The sequence below is a fragment of the Genypterus blacodes genome, unplaced genomic scaffold (genome assembly GCF_046128005.1).
Source record: "Genypterus blacodes isolate CSIRO-AG114 ecotype Tasmania unplaced genomic scaffold, CSIRO-AGI_Gbla_v1 ptg000361l_1, whole genome shotgun sequence".
NCBI classification, from domain to species: Eukaryota; Metazoa; Chordata; class Actinopteri; order Ophidiiformes; family Ophidiidae; genus Genypterus; species Genypterus blacodes.
The window spans coordinates 77,979-95,000 of NW_027467144.1; the positions used below are offsets into that span (position 1 = coordinate 77,979).

General features: G+C 51.1%; 4 protein-coding genes across 7 annotated transcripts in view; 2 read left to right on the forward strand and 2 right to left on the reverse strand.

The window, feature by feature from the left end:
• The first annotated feature begins 1,164 nt into the window (after nucleotides 1-1,164).
• Nucleotides 1,165-7,358, forward strand: rest (RE1-silencing transcription factor). Of its 2 annotated transcripts, none has more exons than XM_076138337.1 (6): nucleotides 1,165-1,294; nucleotides 2,377-2,684; nucleotides 2,768-3,343; nucleotides 3,608-3,768; nucleotides 3,932-4,015; nucleotides 4,743-7,358. In XM_076138337.1, exons 2-6 carry the CDS (start codon nucleotides 2,428-2,430, stop codon nucleotides 6,581-6,583), a joined length of 2,919 nt encoding a protein of 972 aa, XP_075994452.1. In that variant the 5' UTR covers nucleotides 1,165-1,294; nucleotides 2,377-2,427; the 3' UTR covers nucleotides 6,584-7,358. The 2 variants fall into 2 exon arrangements, with proteins under 2 accessions (XP_075994452.1, XP_075994453.1); XM_076138338.1 differs by having other exon boundaries at nucleotides 2,774-3,343.
• Nucleotides 7,359-7,923: 565 nt separating this feature from the next.
• On the reverse strand, nucleotides 7,924-11,906 carry noa1 (nitric oxide associated 1). The gene is made up of 9 exons (XM_076138339.1): nucleotides 11,614-11,906; nucleotides 10,502-11,437; nucleotides 10,200-10,364; nucleotides 9,963-10,085; nucleotides 9,577-9,671; nucleotides 9,330-9,461; nucleotides 9,134-9,250; nucleotides 8,511-8,628; nucleotides 7,924-8,371 (listed from the first exon to the last, which is right to left on the reverse strand). The coding sequence occupies exons 1-9, from the start codon at nucleotides 11,846-11,848 to the stop codon at nucleotides 8,136-8,138; spliced, it is 2,157 nt and encodes a 718-aa protein (XP_075994454.1). The 5' UTR covers nucleotides 11,849-11,906; the 3' UTR covers nucleotides 7,924-8,135.
• Nucleotides 11,907-12,384: 478 nt separating this feature from the next.
• On the forward strand, nucleotides 12,385-14,721 carry nipsnap3a (nipsnap homolog 3A (C. elegans)). Its single transcript, XM_076138336.1, has 6 exons — nucleotides 12,385-12,508; nucleotides 13,430-13,637; nucleotides 13,770-13,931; nucleotides 14,062-14,211; nucleotides 14,356-14,442; nucleotides 14,541-14,721. Exons 1-6 carry the CDS (start codon nucleotides 12,437-12,439, stop codon nucleotides 14,615-14,617), a joined length of 756 nt encoding a protein of 251 aa, XP_075994451.1. The 5' UTR covers nucleotides 12,385-12,436; the 3' UTR covers nucleotides 14,618-14,721.
• Nucleotides 14,722-15,177: 456 nt separating this feature from the next.
• The window catches only part of abca1b (ATP-binding cassette, sub-family A (ABC1), member 1B), a 32,604-nt gene continuing 30,759 nt past the window's right edge, over nucleotides 15,178-17,022 (reverse strand). For all 3 annotated transcript variants that reach the window (XM_076138335.1, XM_076138334.1, XM_076138333.1), the window contains exon 49: nucleotides 15,178-16,485. In XM_076138335.1, coding sequence (XP_075994450.1) covers nucleotides 16,327-16,485 — 159 coding nt within the window. In that variant the 3' untranslated portion in view covers nucleotides 15,178-16,326. The remainder of the gene's footprint in view (nucleotides 16,486-17,022) is intronic.

Genomic DNA, 17,022 nt, shown 5'->3' on the forward strand with positions numbered 1-17,022 from the left:
TATTCATCTATATAAAGGGACACATATAAACAAACACACTTTGCAATCTGTAACTAATTCATCGATTTTCAATTCTGTACTTAGTTGTATTTTTCGGTTCTTTTTTTTAATGCCCTTCATTGTTTTGCACTCTCCACTCTGCTGCTGTAACGCAAATAAAGGATTATTTTATCTTATAATTGTAAACCGATAAGCTCTTTATTTTCACTCTATATAGTTCTGTAAAATACCTGCGATTTATTCTTCTTTTAATACTCTTATTACACCAAAACACCAAAGAACATTCCTTGTAAGTGAAAACCTACTTGGCAATAAAAACGCTTGTGACTGTGATATCGTCCATTTTGAGGTAAAGATAAGATAAGATAAGATGAAATGTTATTATCCCGAGGGAAATTACTGTGCAACAGTTAGAGTACAGCATGAAAACACAAACCCCAGAAATCAGAAATCCCCCAACTAGTACAATAATGAAAAAGTGCAAGAATTCAAGTAGATAATAAGTACAAGATAAGTACAAACAATAAGGGGGGTATGAAGTTCATACAATGGGGGGAACAGTACATGACAAAATAAGTACATAAGGAAGTGCAGTGCAATGTGCATCTGACTGAGGTATGAGTAATGACAATCTACACAACTACAGCATACAGGTGTGTGTATGTGACATACAACGTTTAGTGCAATATACTATAAGTGACAGTGAAGCAGGTTGGGGGGGGGCTCAGATCCCTATGTCCCCACCGTCCCACCTCGACCCGAGGTAGCTTTATTAAAGAGTCCAATGGCCACAGGGAGAAAGGATTTCCTGTGGCGCTCAGTAGTTCACCTGGGGGGAATGAGTCTGTTACTGAAGGTGCTCTTACCTGAGGCCAGCACCTGGTGGAGAGGGGGAGAGTCATTGTTCATGATTCTCCTTAGCTTGCACAGCATTCTCCTCTCTGACACACGCTCCAACAAATCAAGTTCAGTTATTAGTTTGTTTAGGTTGATTTGAAGTTTGGTTCTGACACACACACACACACACACACACACACACACACACACACACACACACACACACACACATACTCTGATCTCTATGTTGACATCTTGGCTCTTTTGAGTACTTGATTCCTGGCGCGAGCGGCGGGGCGACGTGATGACGTCACGGGCCGACGTGCTCGGCTCGGCTCTCTGTGGAGGAATGTGGGGAAAGTTCGGCTCGGCACTTTGTTTCTGCGTCCATTAAAAGCCTGAAACGCATCGGAAGCGAACGCACAACGCGAGCTAGAAGTCCGGATCCCATCAGTCGGTGAGTTTTACTGTCGCTCGGGTCAAAATGCCGGAGCCAAAGTGCCGCTTCACTCGTTGTTTCCGTCGCTTTCCAACTTGTTGGGAGCCGCTCGGGTCGGAGGAAAATGGAGGCTGCGTGAGGAAGAAGAAGGCGCTGTCCGGGGCTGATCAGGACCATGGCTAACACTCCACACCGACGGGACAAACGCGTCTTTATCGATCACTTCAACATTTAAACTTACACTCACTTCACTTCTGTACTTTTCGTCGGTCTGAATCAAACATCTGTTCACTTTGTGCTTCTTCGCTTCCGCAAACTTTCCGTGCATTGTGACAGAAAGTAAAATGGAGTAACTCGATATAAATCACTCCTTCTCACGCGCAAACCTGCGGGAACTGCGTCAAACTTTGTTTTAAACGTGTTAAGGAACACTTAACAACTTTAGTGGATTGTTTTTTTCTCAATGCGTAATTTTTAATCGGCGACAAATCTTCAGAACAAGTTTGATGTTTTCTTGGCTCAGTGTTCATGTTGCACACACACACACACGGACACACACACTGACCGGTCGTAACGTTTCGCCACGTTGTTCACGTTGCAGTGAAACTTGACTTTCACGCCATGTTTCAGCTGTCATGGGCGGAAACTCGTCAGATCTAAACACACACACACACGTCTCTATATTTGCGCTGATTAACACATTATGTTCATCAGTGTGTGTGTGTGTGTGTGTGTGTGTGTGTGTGTGTGTGTACGCGTGCGGCGGGGCGCTGTCTGCAAGCGGTGGTGCTGTTTCAAAATGGCCGACAGTGAAACACACACACACACACACACACACACACAGAGGCCTGAGGAACACAACGAAGCAGCAGCTCCTGCTTCAGTCTCAGGAGAACAAGTTTGTCTTCAGGTGCAGATTAACTAAAGTGTTCTCATTAAAATGAGTTTTTGGAGTTAAAAACTTTTGTTTGTGTCAAACTTTATTTAACTTTTAGGAAATCCTGATGTGTCAGCACTTTGGTTATGAAAGCTGCATGTTTGAGTAGAGTGATGATGATGATGATGATTGTTACCCTCTCTCCATTTTGATGAATCTGTAGCTTAAGCGGCTCCACAGCTGAAGGCGGCCCGAGGTGAAGGAGGGGCCGGACATGGCGGCTCAGACCGTGTTTCCAGTAGAAATGTTCCCCGCTGGCGTCCCCATGATGGACGAAGGCCGGAACCTGAGTGACGTCCCCAGGGACACCCTGCCCGCCCCTCAGCTGGTGATGCTGGCCAACGTGGCGGCGGTGACGGCGGCGGAGGGAAGCGGCGGCTGTGATAACGGCGGCGGGGACGAGAAGGAGATGATGGAGCTGAAGACCGTGGGGTCCAGCTACTCAGACAGCGAGGACGAGAACATCATCAGGTCAGAATCTGAGTGTGTCCATGTAAACACAGCAGCCTGTTTTGATGGCGGTCCAGATGAAGAAAGCGTCTCTTTGTGTTCAGATACAGCTACGACAGCCAGAGCAACACAGAGGTCTGCTTCGTAGAGTATCCAGAGCATCCAGAGCCTCTGGGGCCCAACATCAGGGCCGTGGTCGTAGGAGACAACACGGACGGAGAGGAAGACGTGGGAAGCAACGCCGCCGAAGACTTGTCCCGCCCCCCTCGGCCCCGCCGCGCCGCCAGCCCCAAAGCCCCGCAGCGGCCGGCCGCTCAAGGCAAAGAGGCCCCGCCCGCCGCGCCGGAGAGCAGCAAGAAGAAGAAGCCTTTCCACTGTAAGCCCTGCAGCTTCCAGGCTCAGAACGAGCAGGAGTTCGTCCAGCACCTGGGCACGCACGCCGTCAGCAAGATGCTCGTGGTCAACAGAGTGGAGGGGAGGAGCCGGGCCAAGGCCAAGGAGGCGGAGTCATCCAGGTCCCAGGAAGCTTCGGGCGAGGAGGCGGAGAGCGGCGGGGAGGCCGGAGCTCAAGGTGACAGCAAAGGGCTGATCAGGTGTGAACGCTGCGGCTACAACACCAACAGATACGACCATTACATCGCCCACCTGAAGCACCACAGCAAGGAGGGCGAGGACCACAGGTAGGCCCGCTGACATCACACACACACTCACACTGGACACACACTCCACCTCCGTAACACTCAGTCACTAAGTGTTCAATCATTGGCGTGAGACTCTTAAGAAAGTAAAAATAAGCAACAATGATGCCACCAAACCAACAAAGTGATGTCATCGTACAAACTAACAACAGAAACAACGATGATGTCACATTCCTCCATTAGAAGCATGATTGAGTTGAGCTCAGATGACCTGTGTGACCTCTGTGGTGTGTTTCCTGTGTGCAGAGTGTTTAAGTGCACGCTGTGTCCCTACACCACTGTGAGTCAGTACCACTGGAGGAAGCACCTGAGGAACCACTTCCCCAGCAAGCTGCACACCTGTGACCAGTGCTCCTACTTCTCTGACCGCAAGAGCAACTACATCCAACACATCCGCACACACACCGGTACGTACACACACACACACACACACAGGTCCTCTTGCTGAAGCAGACACCATCAGGTCTGACACAGCCGACACACAATCAAAAGAAGACACACGCCCAAAAACACACATTCCACACCTGTGACCTCTGACCCCTGCTCCTCTCCTTTGATCTCTTGTCCCAGGCGTGCGACCGTTCCAGTGTCCTTACTGTGACTACTCCAGCTCCCAGAAGACTCACCTGACCAGACACATGAGGACACACTCTGGTCAGTACACACACACACACACACACACACACACAAAATGAATGCTGTGATTATAAAGTACTAATCAGTGTTAATGATCTTATAGGAATGATTACAGATTCATGAGAAACACTTTGACTCTCAGTATGTAGCTGCTCAGTAGCTACTCTAGCTGGTCCGTAACTGCTCAGTAACTGCTCAGTAACTGCTCAGTAGCTGCTCAGTAGCTGATCAGTAGCTGGTCAGTAGCTGATCAGTAGCTGATCAGTAGCTGCTCAGTAGCTGTGTTGTGTCTTCACTAACTCACTCACTCACTCCCTCACCTCTTGTGTCCTCTTGTGCCCTCACTGGAGCAGCTGGAGGGATCAGGATGGTAAAGTGTGTGTGTGTGTGTGTGCTGTTGTGTGTCCCTACCTCCCGTCACGTTCACACTCATGTGGATCGAACACTAAACCACCTTTACTCTGTTTACTCCGCCTCTCCTCAGTCACCTGACAATCCAGATGTTTAGTAAACATGTGGGCGTGGCCATTAGTGTGGGGGCGTGGCCTTACACAGGTCTGCATGATGTCACAATAAGAACATGAGGCCACATTGGAGGAAGTGATGAAACAAATTGAGCCCAAACCAAAGTAAAGAGTCTTAACCCAGTAAAGAGTCTGTGTCCCTGCTGAGTCCTGTGTGAAGGCTGTGTGTGTTACTACAGAGGGTCCAGAGTGTGTGTGCTGACATGTCTTTGTGTGTGCAGGTGAGAGGCCCTTTAAGTGCGAGAGCTGCAACTACCTGGCAGCCAACCAGCACGAGGTGACCCGACACGCCCGACAGGTGCACAACGGGCCCAAGCCCCTGGGCTGCCCCTACTGCGAGTACAAGACCGCAGACCGCAGCAACTTCAAGAAGCACGTGGAGCTCCACCTGAAGCCCCGACAGTTCCTCTGTCCCCTCTGCAAGTACGCCGCCTCCAAGAAGTGCAACCTGCAGTACCACATCAAGTCCAGACACTCGGGCTGCGACGTCCCCATCGACGTCTCCAACGTCAAGCTGCGGGTCAAGAAGTCCAGCTCTGAAGGAGCGGACGACACCGGCAAGTTTGACAACTCCTCCAGTCTGGGGGAGGACGTGGACATGGAAGACGTGGAGGAGGACGAAGAACCGGAGCCGGAGGAACCGAGGCCCATCAATCTGTCAATCAAGAGGAACAAACTGAGCGTCGCCCAACCTGACGCAACTGACAAGGCTCAGAAGAAGAGCGAGGTCGCCTCTGAGAAAGAGAAGGTGCTGAAGGTGAAGGAGAAGGTGGACGTGGAGAAAAGAGTGATGACAAGGCAGAAAAAGATGGAGAAGGGAAGCGAAACTCTGAAGGAGAGCGCAGCAATGAAAGACAACCAGACTCCCGCTGTCAGTCTGGACAAGGGACGAAGACGAGCGAAGAAGCACCCTGCAGAGAGACAGAGACCAGAAGGTCCGGACCAAACAGAACCAGAGAAACATGAGGAGAAAGCAGAGGAAGAAAGAACTGTGAGGAAGAGAGTCAAGAAGCAGGAAGAGAAGCTGAAGCCCAAGAAGGAGAAAGAGCAGCTGAAGAGTGAGAGGAGCACAAAGGAGAACAAAGGCCCCAGTAAACCCAGGAAGTCTGGGTCCAAGAGGTCAGAGAGAAGAAGTGAGCAGGCTGAAGAAGAACCACAAAAACAGGCGGGTCCAGAGAAGGTCCAGAAGAAGGTGGTGAAGGCAAAGGCAGAGAAGAGGAAAGCAAGCGAGGCTCTAGATCTTTCCAACAAGCAATCACCTGAGACATCTGTGGTTAAAGCCAAACGCTCAAAAGCCGCAACTGCTGAGAAGCTGCAGGTGAAAGCAAACAGTCCAGAAGAAGCAAACAAGACAAAGACAAAGGAGCTCAGTCCGGCCCCGCAGACGGACCGCAAGTCCAGCGCCGCGCTGCTGACCCCCGCCAAGCAGAAGAAGACCAAGAAAAGTTCCACCACAGAAGCTGCGGCTCCGGCTGCAGACCAGAAGGTTTCTGTGTCTCCTCCCACAGAGTCCCAGGAGGAGCCCACAGGAAACACACACCTGGACCAGAACCCTGCACAGAAACACCATGGCACAGGTGAGACGTCTCCCCCCGGGCCTGAGGAGAAGAACAGTCGGGCCGCAGAGACGCTCCCTGTCTCACCCAGCTGCAGCTCGGGCCAGGAGACCCCTTCTCCCGTTCAGGACCTTCCTCCGCCAACATTCGCCAAACCCACATCGCCGCCCGCTCTGGTGCTTCCCTGCCGCCGAGGCAAACCCTCCGGCGAGCTGGAAGATGACGAGGGCGTCCACAGCAGCCACGAGGGCGGGAGCGACATCAGCGACAGCGCCTCCGAAGGCAGCGACGACTCCGGCCTCAACAGCAACGGCTCGGGGTCGGGGAAGATGGCCAACGACCCTGAGACGCCCACGGACGAGATCCCCACGCCCACCGAGCTCAAGAGTCACATGTGCATCTTCTGCGACCGCACGTTCCCCCTGGAGGTGCAGTACCGCCGCCACCTCAACCGCCACCTGGTCAACGTCTACTACATGGACAACACAGGCAAGGAGGAGAAGTGAGGAGGAGGCGTCGCTCCAAAGCTCTAAACACTAACATGAGAGGAGCCCAGCACCTTCAGCTGCTCCCTCCACTGACTGAACACTTAGTCAACTGACCCAGACTGTCCCCACGTGTCCTCTGACACGTTAACACACGGATGTTCACGGTTAAGGAAATTAGACACTTTTACATTCAGCCTCACATTTCCAGACTACTGAACTTTGTCTCTGTTTTGGTGCCAAGTTCCCTGTGACCTCCCTGTGACCTCTCTGTGACCTCCCTGCTCCTGCTCCTGTCTGCCAGTAGGAGGCGCTCAGATCAGCGCCCTGTCCCTCCCTTCACTCCTCCAGGTTAGGGTTCTGGTCTTCCTCTCTGTCCAAAGACTTTTTTTGTACCATGAAAGTGGATTTGTTTCCTTTTGAGATGTCGTTGCCGTTGACAATCAGTCAGTCCTGTACATGTCCTTAGCGTGTGTCTCATACTCACAGTAGGCAGAGGAACTTTACTCTTACTGTTTAAGTTGTGTGTTTGTATAAAGTTGTGTTTAACCTTCATCATGTGGCTTCTTAGATTTCCTGACCAAACTGAATCCTTCATCATAAAGACACTTTATTATATTTACATATTAAAGTCTGCCTTCATGGCTTTCCTACTGTACCTGAACGTCTCATCCTGATCACACACGGACAGAAGAACCACATGGTGGACAGAAGCCTGAACACACACACACACACACACACACACACACACACACACACACACACACACACACACACACACACACACACACACACACACACACACACACACACACACACACACACACACACACACACACACACACACACACACACACACACCTTTGTAAATAATAATGTGCAATATGATCCAGAGGCCAAAGTGAGGTGGAGCAGTGAGGCTCAGCCGGTCCTTCAGATGCATCATGGGAAAGAAGCTTTGCCTCACTGGAGCTTAGAAACCTCTGATCAGTTTGGTTCCGTGGACCAACAAGCTGATGCTTCTGCCCTCAGATGAACCTGTCACACCTGTCAATCATCACTGGAAACCTGTAGCTCCCAGTGAGTGAAGACACGATGGTGTAGTGGAGGAATCAGAGCTGAAGCCTGAGGAGATCAACCTGCTGCAGTCTGAGGTTTTGTCTTTGTAAGGAATCCTAGATGTCATTTAAAGACTTTAACCCTCTAAAGTATTAGAATTCACCTCTCCAGTCTGACTTATCTGAGATCTTCAGCACGTTTCTGTTTCCTAGCTTTCATCTGCACGCTTTTCAAAATAAAGCTCCTCAAACCAAAATGATGATTGTTATTGTCCTGTCTCATAAATCTGTAGACGGCACAGAAACAAACCAGAATACAAAAACACTTTTTATTTACAGTTCATGTCTGCAGACCCCCAGAGTCTCAGTGTGACCTTTGACCCACCTGATCTGGATCAAACATCCTGATTCTATCTTTTGAGCTGACCCGACAGCAGGCCGTGGCTCTGGTACCAGACCGGGCTCAGCAGCGTTACAGTCAGGTGTTCTGCTGACCTGGAGGCTGCGTGCAGGACTCAGTTCTTCTTCTTCTTCCCGGTGAGTCTCTGTGCCGCTCGGGCCGACATGCCGACGTCCAGCAGGCCCGCCGGCTTCACCGCTTTGTAGGCGGCAGACTTGCGGAGGCGTTCGCCCTTCAGGGTGACGACGCCTGGAAGCAGCGGTGACGTCCTGAGACAGAACCCTGCAGCGTCCGGACCGTGGACCCTCAACAGAACCTGGTCCCCTTCCACCGCCGTCACTGCGACCCAACCTGCAGACAGACAGAGGAACTTACAGCAGACAGCCACAAGGGTTCTGACTCCTCTTACACAGGAAAGGGTTAACGCCCTCCTTATCCTGTCGTTCTCTGATCGAAGCTTGATTCCGTGTCGATGACCTGAGCGTCTCACCTGCAGAGGAGAGTTTGATGTCAGCAGCAGCCTGCAGGTAACCTCGACCCTCCAGCCTGAACTCCTGAGGAACCAACGCAGGAAACTCCTTCATACGCTCCGACCCTCCCACAGGCACCTGAACGCAACACCACAACAAACCTTCATGACAGGAAATCCATCCATTATCCAGAGAGAAGAAGACGACTCTGGTCCAGCAGGTGTTTAGCCTAGCTTAGCATAAAGACTGGAGGAGGGGGGAAACTGCTAGCCTAGCTTAGCATAAGTACAAATCTGGATTCTTATCTTGCATCTTTCAGATCTTGTTCATTTAACAAGAATCCTGAGGTGTGGTGCTCAGACTCAGCTGGTTGTGCTTAGACTCAGCCGCATGGGGCTTAGACTCAGCCATGTGGTGCTTAGACTCAGCCGTGTGGTGCTTAAACTCAGCTGGTTGTGCTTAGACTGAGCTGGTTGTGCTTAGACTCAGCCGCGCGGTGCTTATACTCAGCCGTGTGGTGCTTAGACTCAGCTGGTTGTGCTAAGACTCAGCCGCGCGGTGCTTAGACTCAGCTGGTTGTGCTTAGACTCAGCCGTGTGGTGCTTACACTCAGCTGGTTGTGCTTAGACTCAGCCATACTGACCCCAAGTAACTTGTGTCCGGCGTGTTTGTGGTAGACGGCGTCTGCTCTCTCTGTGCTGGTGATGTGGACGGGGATCTGGTCGGAGGCGATGACGGAGAGCCAGCAGGACTTCTCCCCCTGCAGGAAGGAAGATCAGGATCAGCCACAGACCAGTCAGGCTGAGCCGCGCTGACGTTGATGTTTGTATGAGACCGACCTCCAGGACGTCGATTCTGGCCAGAGCTCCCAGGAAGAGACTCATGCCGGGCTTCAGCACGAACGTCCTGGGAACGATGGCGTGCGTGGGAACCACCAAGCCCACTTCCTGTTCATTCAGCAGGTTCAGGATCTGGAGACACAGAACAGCAACATCTTTGACTCAAATATCACCATGGAAACATCACACAGACAGATTGTGTCCACACTCAGACAGGAGGAGCAGGAAGGGGAGGAGCCTGACTCACGTCTCGCTCCTTCATGATGCCCGGCGTGTCGTACAGCCAGTGTGCGTCCTTCAGCTCGTTGTGGCTGAACTCTATCTTGGTGGCCTGAGTAGAGGCTGAGCCCAGAGCAGGGATCAGGTTAGAGAACATGAAGAGCACAAAGCCTGTGTGGGGTTGATTGATAAGTTCTGAGCCTGTGAACAGGACTGAAAGCTGAATGATTCATGAACTTCACACATGGACCAACAGGACAGAGAGCAGGGATTCTCTCTGCTGTCATAGACGGGTTTGATCCAGAATGATGATGATGTCATGGCAGCTGTGGTGAATAAGACAGCCGGCGAGGAGCTCGTGTTGGGCTCAGAACTTATCAATCATCACATTTGTCAGATTCGTGTTTGTCTCACCTGTCGCCGGCGCTCCTCCTCTTCCTCCCTCTTCTTCATACTCTCCCTCAGCCAGACTGTCGGGATCGAACTCAATCACGTTCCTCCGGGATCCTTCAGACCGGAACGTTCTCCCAACACGACCTGAGCACACACACACACACACACTCCATGTTTCACCTCCTTTTTCTTTCTCTCTACTTCCTTTCCTTTTGCCCTCTTCCTTGCATGCTCTCTCTCTCTCCCCCCCTCTCTCACCCACTAGGTATCCCTGTTTGCTGAAGGCTTTCAGTCTCCTCAGCTCTTCAGGGGAGAGTTCCTCCTCCGTCTGTCTGTGTGCTTCCTTCAGTCGCTCCTGTCGTTTGAACATCCTGTGGGGCGTCGGGTTGATGATGGGGAACTTCAGCAGGTTTAGAGTGGTCCCTGAACGCAACACAGCAAACAACAAACACTCTGTTTGACGACAAATCACAAAGTTTCTGCTCCTTAGAGAAACATTTAGTCTCTCTCTCTCTCTCTCTCTCTCTCTCTCTCAAAGCAACAGCAAACAGCGCCCTCACCAGGCCATGGAGAGATGGTGGCCTTGTGGACGATGTCCGTAGCTTTGGACTTGCAGTAGTCGGACTCCAGCAGCGTGTTGAAGAGCGTGGACTTCCCCGCGTTGGTGCTTCCCACCAGGTAGACGTCTCCTTTGTAGCGCCACGCCCCCTGCAGGCTGGAGATCAGGCCCTCGACGCCGTATCCTGTTTTGGCGCTGATCAGGTGGACGTCGCTCACCTGCTCGCTCATCCCGGCTCGGGCGCAGTACTGCGACAGCTGACGCTTGATCTGTTGGAGGTAGTTTGGCGAATCCCCGGGCAGAAGGTCGATCTTGTTCCCCAGGACCACGATGTGCTTGTTCCGCCCCACCAGCTCGGGCAGGTCAGGGACGATGGAGTCGGGCAGGTCCAGCAGGTCCACGATGAGAAGGACCAGAGCCTTCTTGGGTTTGATCTGACGCACGATGTCCCTGTAGTCGTCCTTGGACATCTGGAGGTGCAGGGCTTTGTGGTGGTGCGTCAGCAGGTGGCAGCGCTGGCAGGTGGCGGCGTGGAGCCGCTCCTGGCCCAGCAGAGCCTTGTACTTCTCGCTGGGCACGTATCCTGGGAAGTCTGCGGCGGTGCAGTGCAGCACGGCGCCGCAGCCCGAGCAGCACGTGTCGCTGACCGGCTCGTCCGCGTCCGGCGTGCCGACGACCTTGTGCTCGCCTTTACTCGTCTTCTTCTTCCTGGTGGTTTTTACGAGGCTTTCGTCCAGCGGGAAGTCGACGTCGTGGAACTGGATGAGGGCGTCGGGCTGAGGCTCCCGCTCCGGGACGCCATCCACGACCTGCAGGCGGCGCTCCAGAGCTCGCTGCTGCTTCTGAGCCTCAAAATGCAGAGGGGAGGGGCTCGGCTTTCTGGGTGGAGTGGAGGGGGCGGGGCTAAACAACGACTCCTCCTTCTCCTCCTGAAGCTCTGCACACAAAAATGATGACTTTTAGATTTAAACTAAAGCACAGAATGATTCAGATCACAAAACAGAGAATTGGGCCGTGAATCACTTCTGTAACTTTTATATTAGTTATTATAAACTTAATAAAGGAGCGCTTCATCTATCCATGCCGTGTGTGTGTGTGGCTTGTTTTTCTCACCTGTGCAGTCCAGGAACACAAACTCCTCCTCCAGCTTCGGGTCTACGATGCACCCGGCGCTCCGCTGGGTCCCCCCGGTCCTGGCGCCGCTGTGTGCCCGTGTTGCTGTGACGCAGGGTTGCCGGTGCCACACCCGCCCGGGCCCCGCGGCCCGTGAGCCGGACCCAGACCCCGCAGCGGCGCGGACACCGCGGGCCGCCACACAAAGTCCCGCTAAGCGCCGAGAGACAAACATGTTAGCAAACACGCGTGTCTCCTTCAGGTGTCACTCACAAGAGGCTCAGCGTCACGGCACTTCCTGGACGGATGTGACGTCACATGTTTCTCTCCTTCACGCTTCCCAAAATATGTAAATATGATTTTGTAAACCACATTCATTGCGCGCAGTCATTTATCAGATTTAAACGGCGTTAAAATAATAAAACATATTTACATTATTACTTTATTAGTCTGTTAAACTTGTGACGTCGCTCCGCTTCGTGGAAACAGAAAGAAGTCTCACTCCGCTGCCACGAACACGACACACACATTTACTTACTGCTCATGAAACATTTAACCAAAGCAAAGATGTCATCGAACACTAAACGTACATAAACGTGTTGGCTTCCAGCTTCGCCTCCCACCGCCGCTTCCTCCCACGCGTGGCGGGATGGAGCTTCTCCTCTTCATCACTTTAATGATGAGACAATAAAGTTCTTTTGAATGTGTGCGGCGGTTTGTCATTCTATCGTTCCGGGCGGAGTGATGCATCTCGAGTCTAAATCATCTTTGTAGAGCAGATGAACTTCCTCTCTGCTCTGCTCGCCGTCACTTTTCCTCCAGAATGTTGAACCTGAGGACCTCTGTGGGGCGAGCAGCCGCGTCCCTGCACAGATGTGCGGCTGCTGCAGCTGTGGTGAGTCTGAGTCTGAGTCTGAGTCTGAGTCTGAGTCTGAGTCTTAGTCTTAGTCTTAGTCTGAGTCTGAGTATGAGTCTGAGTCTGAGTCTGGACCTTCATGAGAGCGCATGTGTGTGTGGTAATTAAACACACTTACACACACTCGCATGACAACAAGAACTCAAATGAGATAAATAACTTGAATGTTTACGAGTTGCATGTGTGGATAATCTTCAGCTTATCTCTCAAACTTGCCGCCCAGATGCACAGCAGTTCCTCAATCATTCAAACTGATTTATGTGACGTTTGTTTGTGTTGTGACCTTTGGGTCCCAGCTAAGAGGTCAAATCTGCTGTTAATCCATTACCCAGCAGCCCGAGGCCCGGAAAACCTGCATTAATCAGTTACCTGAACGCACCGTCATTGTTTTCTTTTCCGTTATCGTTTATCAGATAAAAACTGAGAGATTCTGTTTACATGTGAAATCTTTCAATGTTCCAATTCCAGTTTATCATTGAATCTGTATGACGTCACTAAAGAAGAGAAACCAAAGAATAAATAGATTAATTAGATGAACTACAGCGTAACGTTTACTTTATATTTATTCATTAAATCACGTTGAGTAAGTTTAACCTCTCAGTGAAGTTATAGATGATGACGTATTACAGTGACCTCACTATAAACTAAAGAGTTAATAAACTTTAAAGTAGATTAGTCAAAGTCTGCGGGTTCATGTCCTCAGTCACGGAGCTCACATGCAGTGACTCACTTCAGCCACAAGATGTCAGCAAAGAGCACATTTAATTACAAACATGCACACAAACACATTAAAGGACCTTCATGCTTATTTAACATCAGAGAGTTTAGACTTCAGCCTATGATGATGTCACTGCTGATGTGCCCATGAGCCAGGCACTGAACCCTCTGACCTCTCTGCAGCCTCGGGTGCGACTCTCAACAGGGCCCCAGCAGGAACACAAAACTCTGTACGAGTTCCGCACGTACTGCATCCGCCCAGAGCAGAACGCCGCCTTCCTCAAACTGACCAATGAGAAGATCCACCTACGCACCGCCCACTCACAGCTGATTGGCTACTGGACTGTGGAGTACGGAGGCCTGAACCAGGTGTTCCACATCTGGAAGTATGGTGAGAGAGAGAGAGCGAGAGACAGACAGACAGACAGACAGCAACATTTCCTTCAAAACGAGCACAAAAATTCCTCTCTCCTCTTCCTCTCCCTGCCTTCTCTGCTCTTCCTCCTCCTCTTCCTCCCCTCAGACAGTTATTCTCAGCGGGCAGGCGTCCGGGCAGCCCTGGCTAAGGACCCTGTGTGGCTGTCAGACTACATCTCCAAGGCGATGCCCATGCTGACCTCTCAGGATAATGAGGTCACCTACCTCGTTCCCTGGAGCAGCCTGCAGGCGGCGCCAAAGGCAGGCGGTGAGTTTAGCCCCGCCTCCTGACAGCAAAGAAAAATACTTTTTTGACACCTAACGTGTGTGTGTGTGTGTGTGTGTGTGTGTGTGTGTGTGTGTGTGTGTGTGTGTGTGTGTGTGTGTGTGTGTCTCAGGTGTGTATGAGCTGGCCTCCTATCAGATGCGTCCTGGTGGTCCAGCAGTTTGGGGCGATGCCTTCCGGGCTGCCGTCACTTCCCATGATGCACCTGGGTACGGTAAGCTGGTGGGAGCGTTCCACAGCGAGGTCGGCCCTCTGAACACAGGTACACACACCTTCATCCTCCTCTTCCTCCTCACAGGCCGTGCTTGGGGCTCTGATTACAATCAATCAATCGATCAGTTTGGTTCCCTGATCGATCATTAATGTGTGTCTGTCTGTGTGTTTGTGTGTGTGTGTGTGTGTGTAGTCCACGCCCTCTGGTGGTTTGAGAGCGCAGACCAGCGAGCGGAGGTTCGTCACAAAGCTCACACAGACGCCAGGGTTGTGGCAACAGGTATGACATCATGCAGAGCAGCAAACAGCTGATCACAATCAATCCATCAGTTTGATTTCCTGTTTCCCTGATCGATCATTGTGTGTTTGTGTGTTCAGTCAGGGAGAGCGTCGCCTTCCTGCAGTCTCAGAGGAACAAACTGTTGTTTCCGTGTCCTTACTCTCCATTGAAGTGAAACACCGCCGCCTGCTGGACAAACCTGAGGCTGCACCTTTGACTTCACACTAACAATCACTTTAGTTCTGTTACTTTGATGTTTGCAGGTTTTATGTTGCCGTTTCTCCACTTTACTCCACCACACACACACACACACACACACAGCTAACATTAAGATTGTGTTTTAGTTTATGTATTCATTCGGTCCAGTTTGCTCACGGTCGATGAGAAAAATGTTGATTTGTTTTACAGATGACTTCATTAAATCTCCCATTTCAAATATCAAATGTTTCCAGAAGTTTCATATTTGTGTTCAGCTGAGATTTGACCCAAAGTGACTGAAGGAAAAGTGTGAATGTTGAAAATGTAAAACTGAATAAAAGCTCACATAACGGCCTGCTTCCAGTGAACTAAAGGGTTAAACCTGGAGCTCAGGCTCTAAAGTTACTTTACGGGATTTAAGCTTTTCTGAGCACATTTTTAGAAACCTTCACTTTTCTGCATGAACTTAACTTTGGTTTGCTTGGACTTCCTGTTTGTATTAAAGGCTTTTATTGTGTAAATGAAGGAGAGCAGAGGTGGATTTGTTTGACTTTATTGTGTTTCCGGGCAGGTAACAGTTCTTCCCATCAGCCTTTTCTGTTCACATTAAAAAAACAAAAAAACAACTTTTCAAACCAGAACGTTCTCTCGGCCGGTTGAACTCGACGACCCAGAGAGAGAAACCCCACGCTGGCAGGATGATCTGTGGGAACTCCAGTGCAAAAGAGCCAAGATCCACTAAACATCTCCGATAAAGTGCTTCGGAAGGTGAAGGTCCCGGATCGGCTTGAACATCTGTGAACATCTGTGAGTGTAAACGGAAACGCAGCTCCGGATTACAAAGAGTTAAGCACCAGGCTCCATTTGTCCTCATGATGGGAGGATGGGCGTGGGCGTGTCAGGTGAGTGGTGAGCTGTGGTGAGGTGCAGCAGGTTTCTCTCTCTCTTTCTCTCTCTCTCTCTCTCTCTCTGTCAGGCCGCAAGACGCCATGAGGTATTTTACTGCAAAATGTCGACTTCAGAACAAACAAACCCTCAGTGTTCTGCTGTTTTCTTACAAAAAGCTATAAAATCAATGAGCTGGTTTGGTCCCGGCCCTCTGAGCTCTAGGAGCTCTGTGATTGGAGTGTTAACGGCAGAACAACAACATTAATGCCACACACACGTTCTGCCAAAATAAAACAAACTAAAGTAGGCATATAAATAAAACTTACACAATAAAAACTTAATCAAACTTTGTTTAAAAATCAGGTTTTTGCAGTCGAGCCCTCGGCCTTGAAATGATTGAGATTCTTCTTCATGTGTTTCTGCTCTGAGTCAAAGACGGAAAAACAGTGAACCCTGAATTGTTGTGATCGTTGGCGGCGCCGCTTGGAATCAAACGTATCAAAGACGTCGCAGCGTCGCCGTGACAAGCGTCGCCGTGGCGCTGACACAAACTGGCGGCGGTCATTCAAGTTTCACACTAACACTCGGTCTCAGTCGGCGTGGGCAGGGGGCGGGGCCTCACGCCACAGCGCCTCCAGTGGGAAAAACATTTGCATTGACTGGCACGGAGCGTCCCGGTCGGCGTCGCCATGGCAGCAGGGCGACTCGGCAACCCCGAGAATTACAAACGGTATTAAAACACTACTGAGAGGGAGGAAGGTCCAGGTCCTCCTCTTCCTCCTCCAGAGTCTAGACTCTTCACATCGGAGACTCTTTCAGTTTGCTCTCTGACTCCGCCGCCGCCGCCGCTCCAGAGCTGCAGCTCAGCGTGGGAAGATCCAGAGCGGCCTCTCTCCGCCTCACTGAGTCTTTACAGTGATAATCATCGCTCTGGTCCTTAGCAAAGTTCACAAACACCTGGAACACAAAGGAGACAACAAACGTTTAGAGACCTGAGCAGCAGGGAAGAGGAAGAGGAAGAGGAACCAGAGGACGAAGCCCTGATGAGCGGCTGAATGAGGCTCAAACTGCTTCATCACTATAATCCCACTGAGGTCAACTGGAACCAGTGTGAGACCACAACACACCCGGTACCATTCACACAGACTACATGCTGTGAGACGGGCCTCAGTGCATCTGGTCCAGGGTGGTCTGGGTCTGGTGTGTGTGTGAGTGGGTGTACCTGGTTCTGGTGTGTGTGTGAGTGGGTGTACCTGGTTCTGGTGTGTGTGTGAGTGGGTGTACCTGGTTCTGGTGTGTGTGTGAGTGGGTGGGTGTACCTGGTTCTGGTGTGTGTGTGAGTGGTTGTACCTGGTTCTGGTGTGTGTGTGAGTGGGTGGGTGTACCTGGTTCTGGTGTGTGTGTGAGTGGGTGGGTGTACCTGGTTCTGGTGTGTGTGTGAGTGGTTGTACCTGGTCCAGGGTGGTCTGGTGTGTGTGTGAGTGGTTGTACCTG

Excerpts from the sequence above, each read along its gene's own strand:
- rest (XM_076138337.1), top strand. The coding sequence starts at position 2,428 with ATGGCGGCTCAGACCGTGTTTCCAGTAGAAATGTTCCCCGCTGGCGTC. Across the intron at positions 2,685-2,767 it reads GAGGACGAGAACATCATCAG|ATACAGCTACGACAGCCAGA; the intron begins GTCAGAATCTGA and ends CTTTGTGTTCAG. Across the intron at positions 3,344-3,607 it reads AAGGAGGGCGAGGACCACAG|AGTGTTTAAGTGCACGCTGT; the intron begins GTAGGCCCGCTG and ends TCCTGTGTGCAG.
- noa1 (XM_076138339.1), bottom strand. The coding sequence starts at position 11,848 with ATGTTTGTCTCTCGGCGCTTAGCGGGACTTTGTGTGGCGGCCCGCGGT. Across the intron at positions 10,365-10,501 it reads CACCATCTCTCCATGGCCTG|GGACCACTCTAAACCTGCTG; the intron begins GTGAGGGCGCTG and ends TGTTGCGTTCAG. Across the intron at positions 9,462-9,576 it reads GCATCATGAAGGAGCGAGAC|ATCCTGAACCTGCTGAATGA; the intron begins GTGAGTCAGGCT and ends CTGTGTCTCCAG.
- nipsnap3a (XM_076138336.1), top strand. The coding sequence starts at position 12,437 with ATGTTGAACCTGAGGACCTCTGTGGGGCGAGCAGCCGCGTCCCTGCAC. Across the intron at positions 13,638-13,769 it reads GTTCCACATCTGGAAGTATG|ACAGTTATTCTCAGCGGGCA; the intron begins GTGAGAGAGAGA and ends TCCTCCCCTCAG. Across the intron at positions 14,443-14,540 it reads CGCCAGGGTTGTGGCAACAG|TCAGGGAGAGCGTCGCCTTC; the intron begins GTATGACATCAT and ends TTGTGTGTTCAG.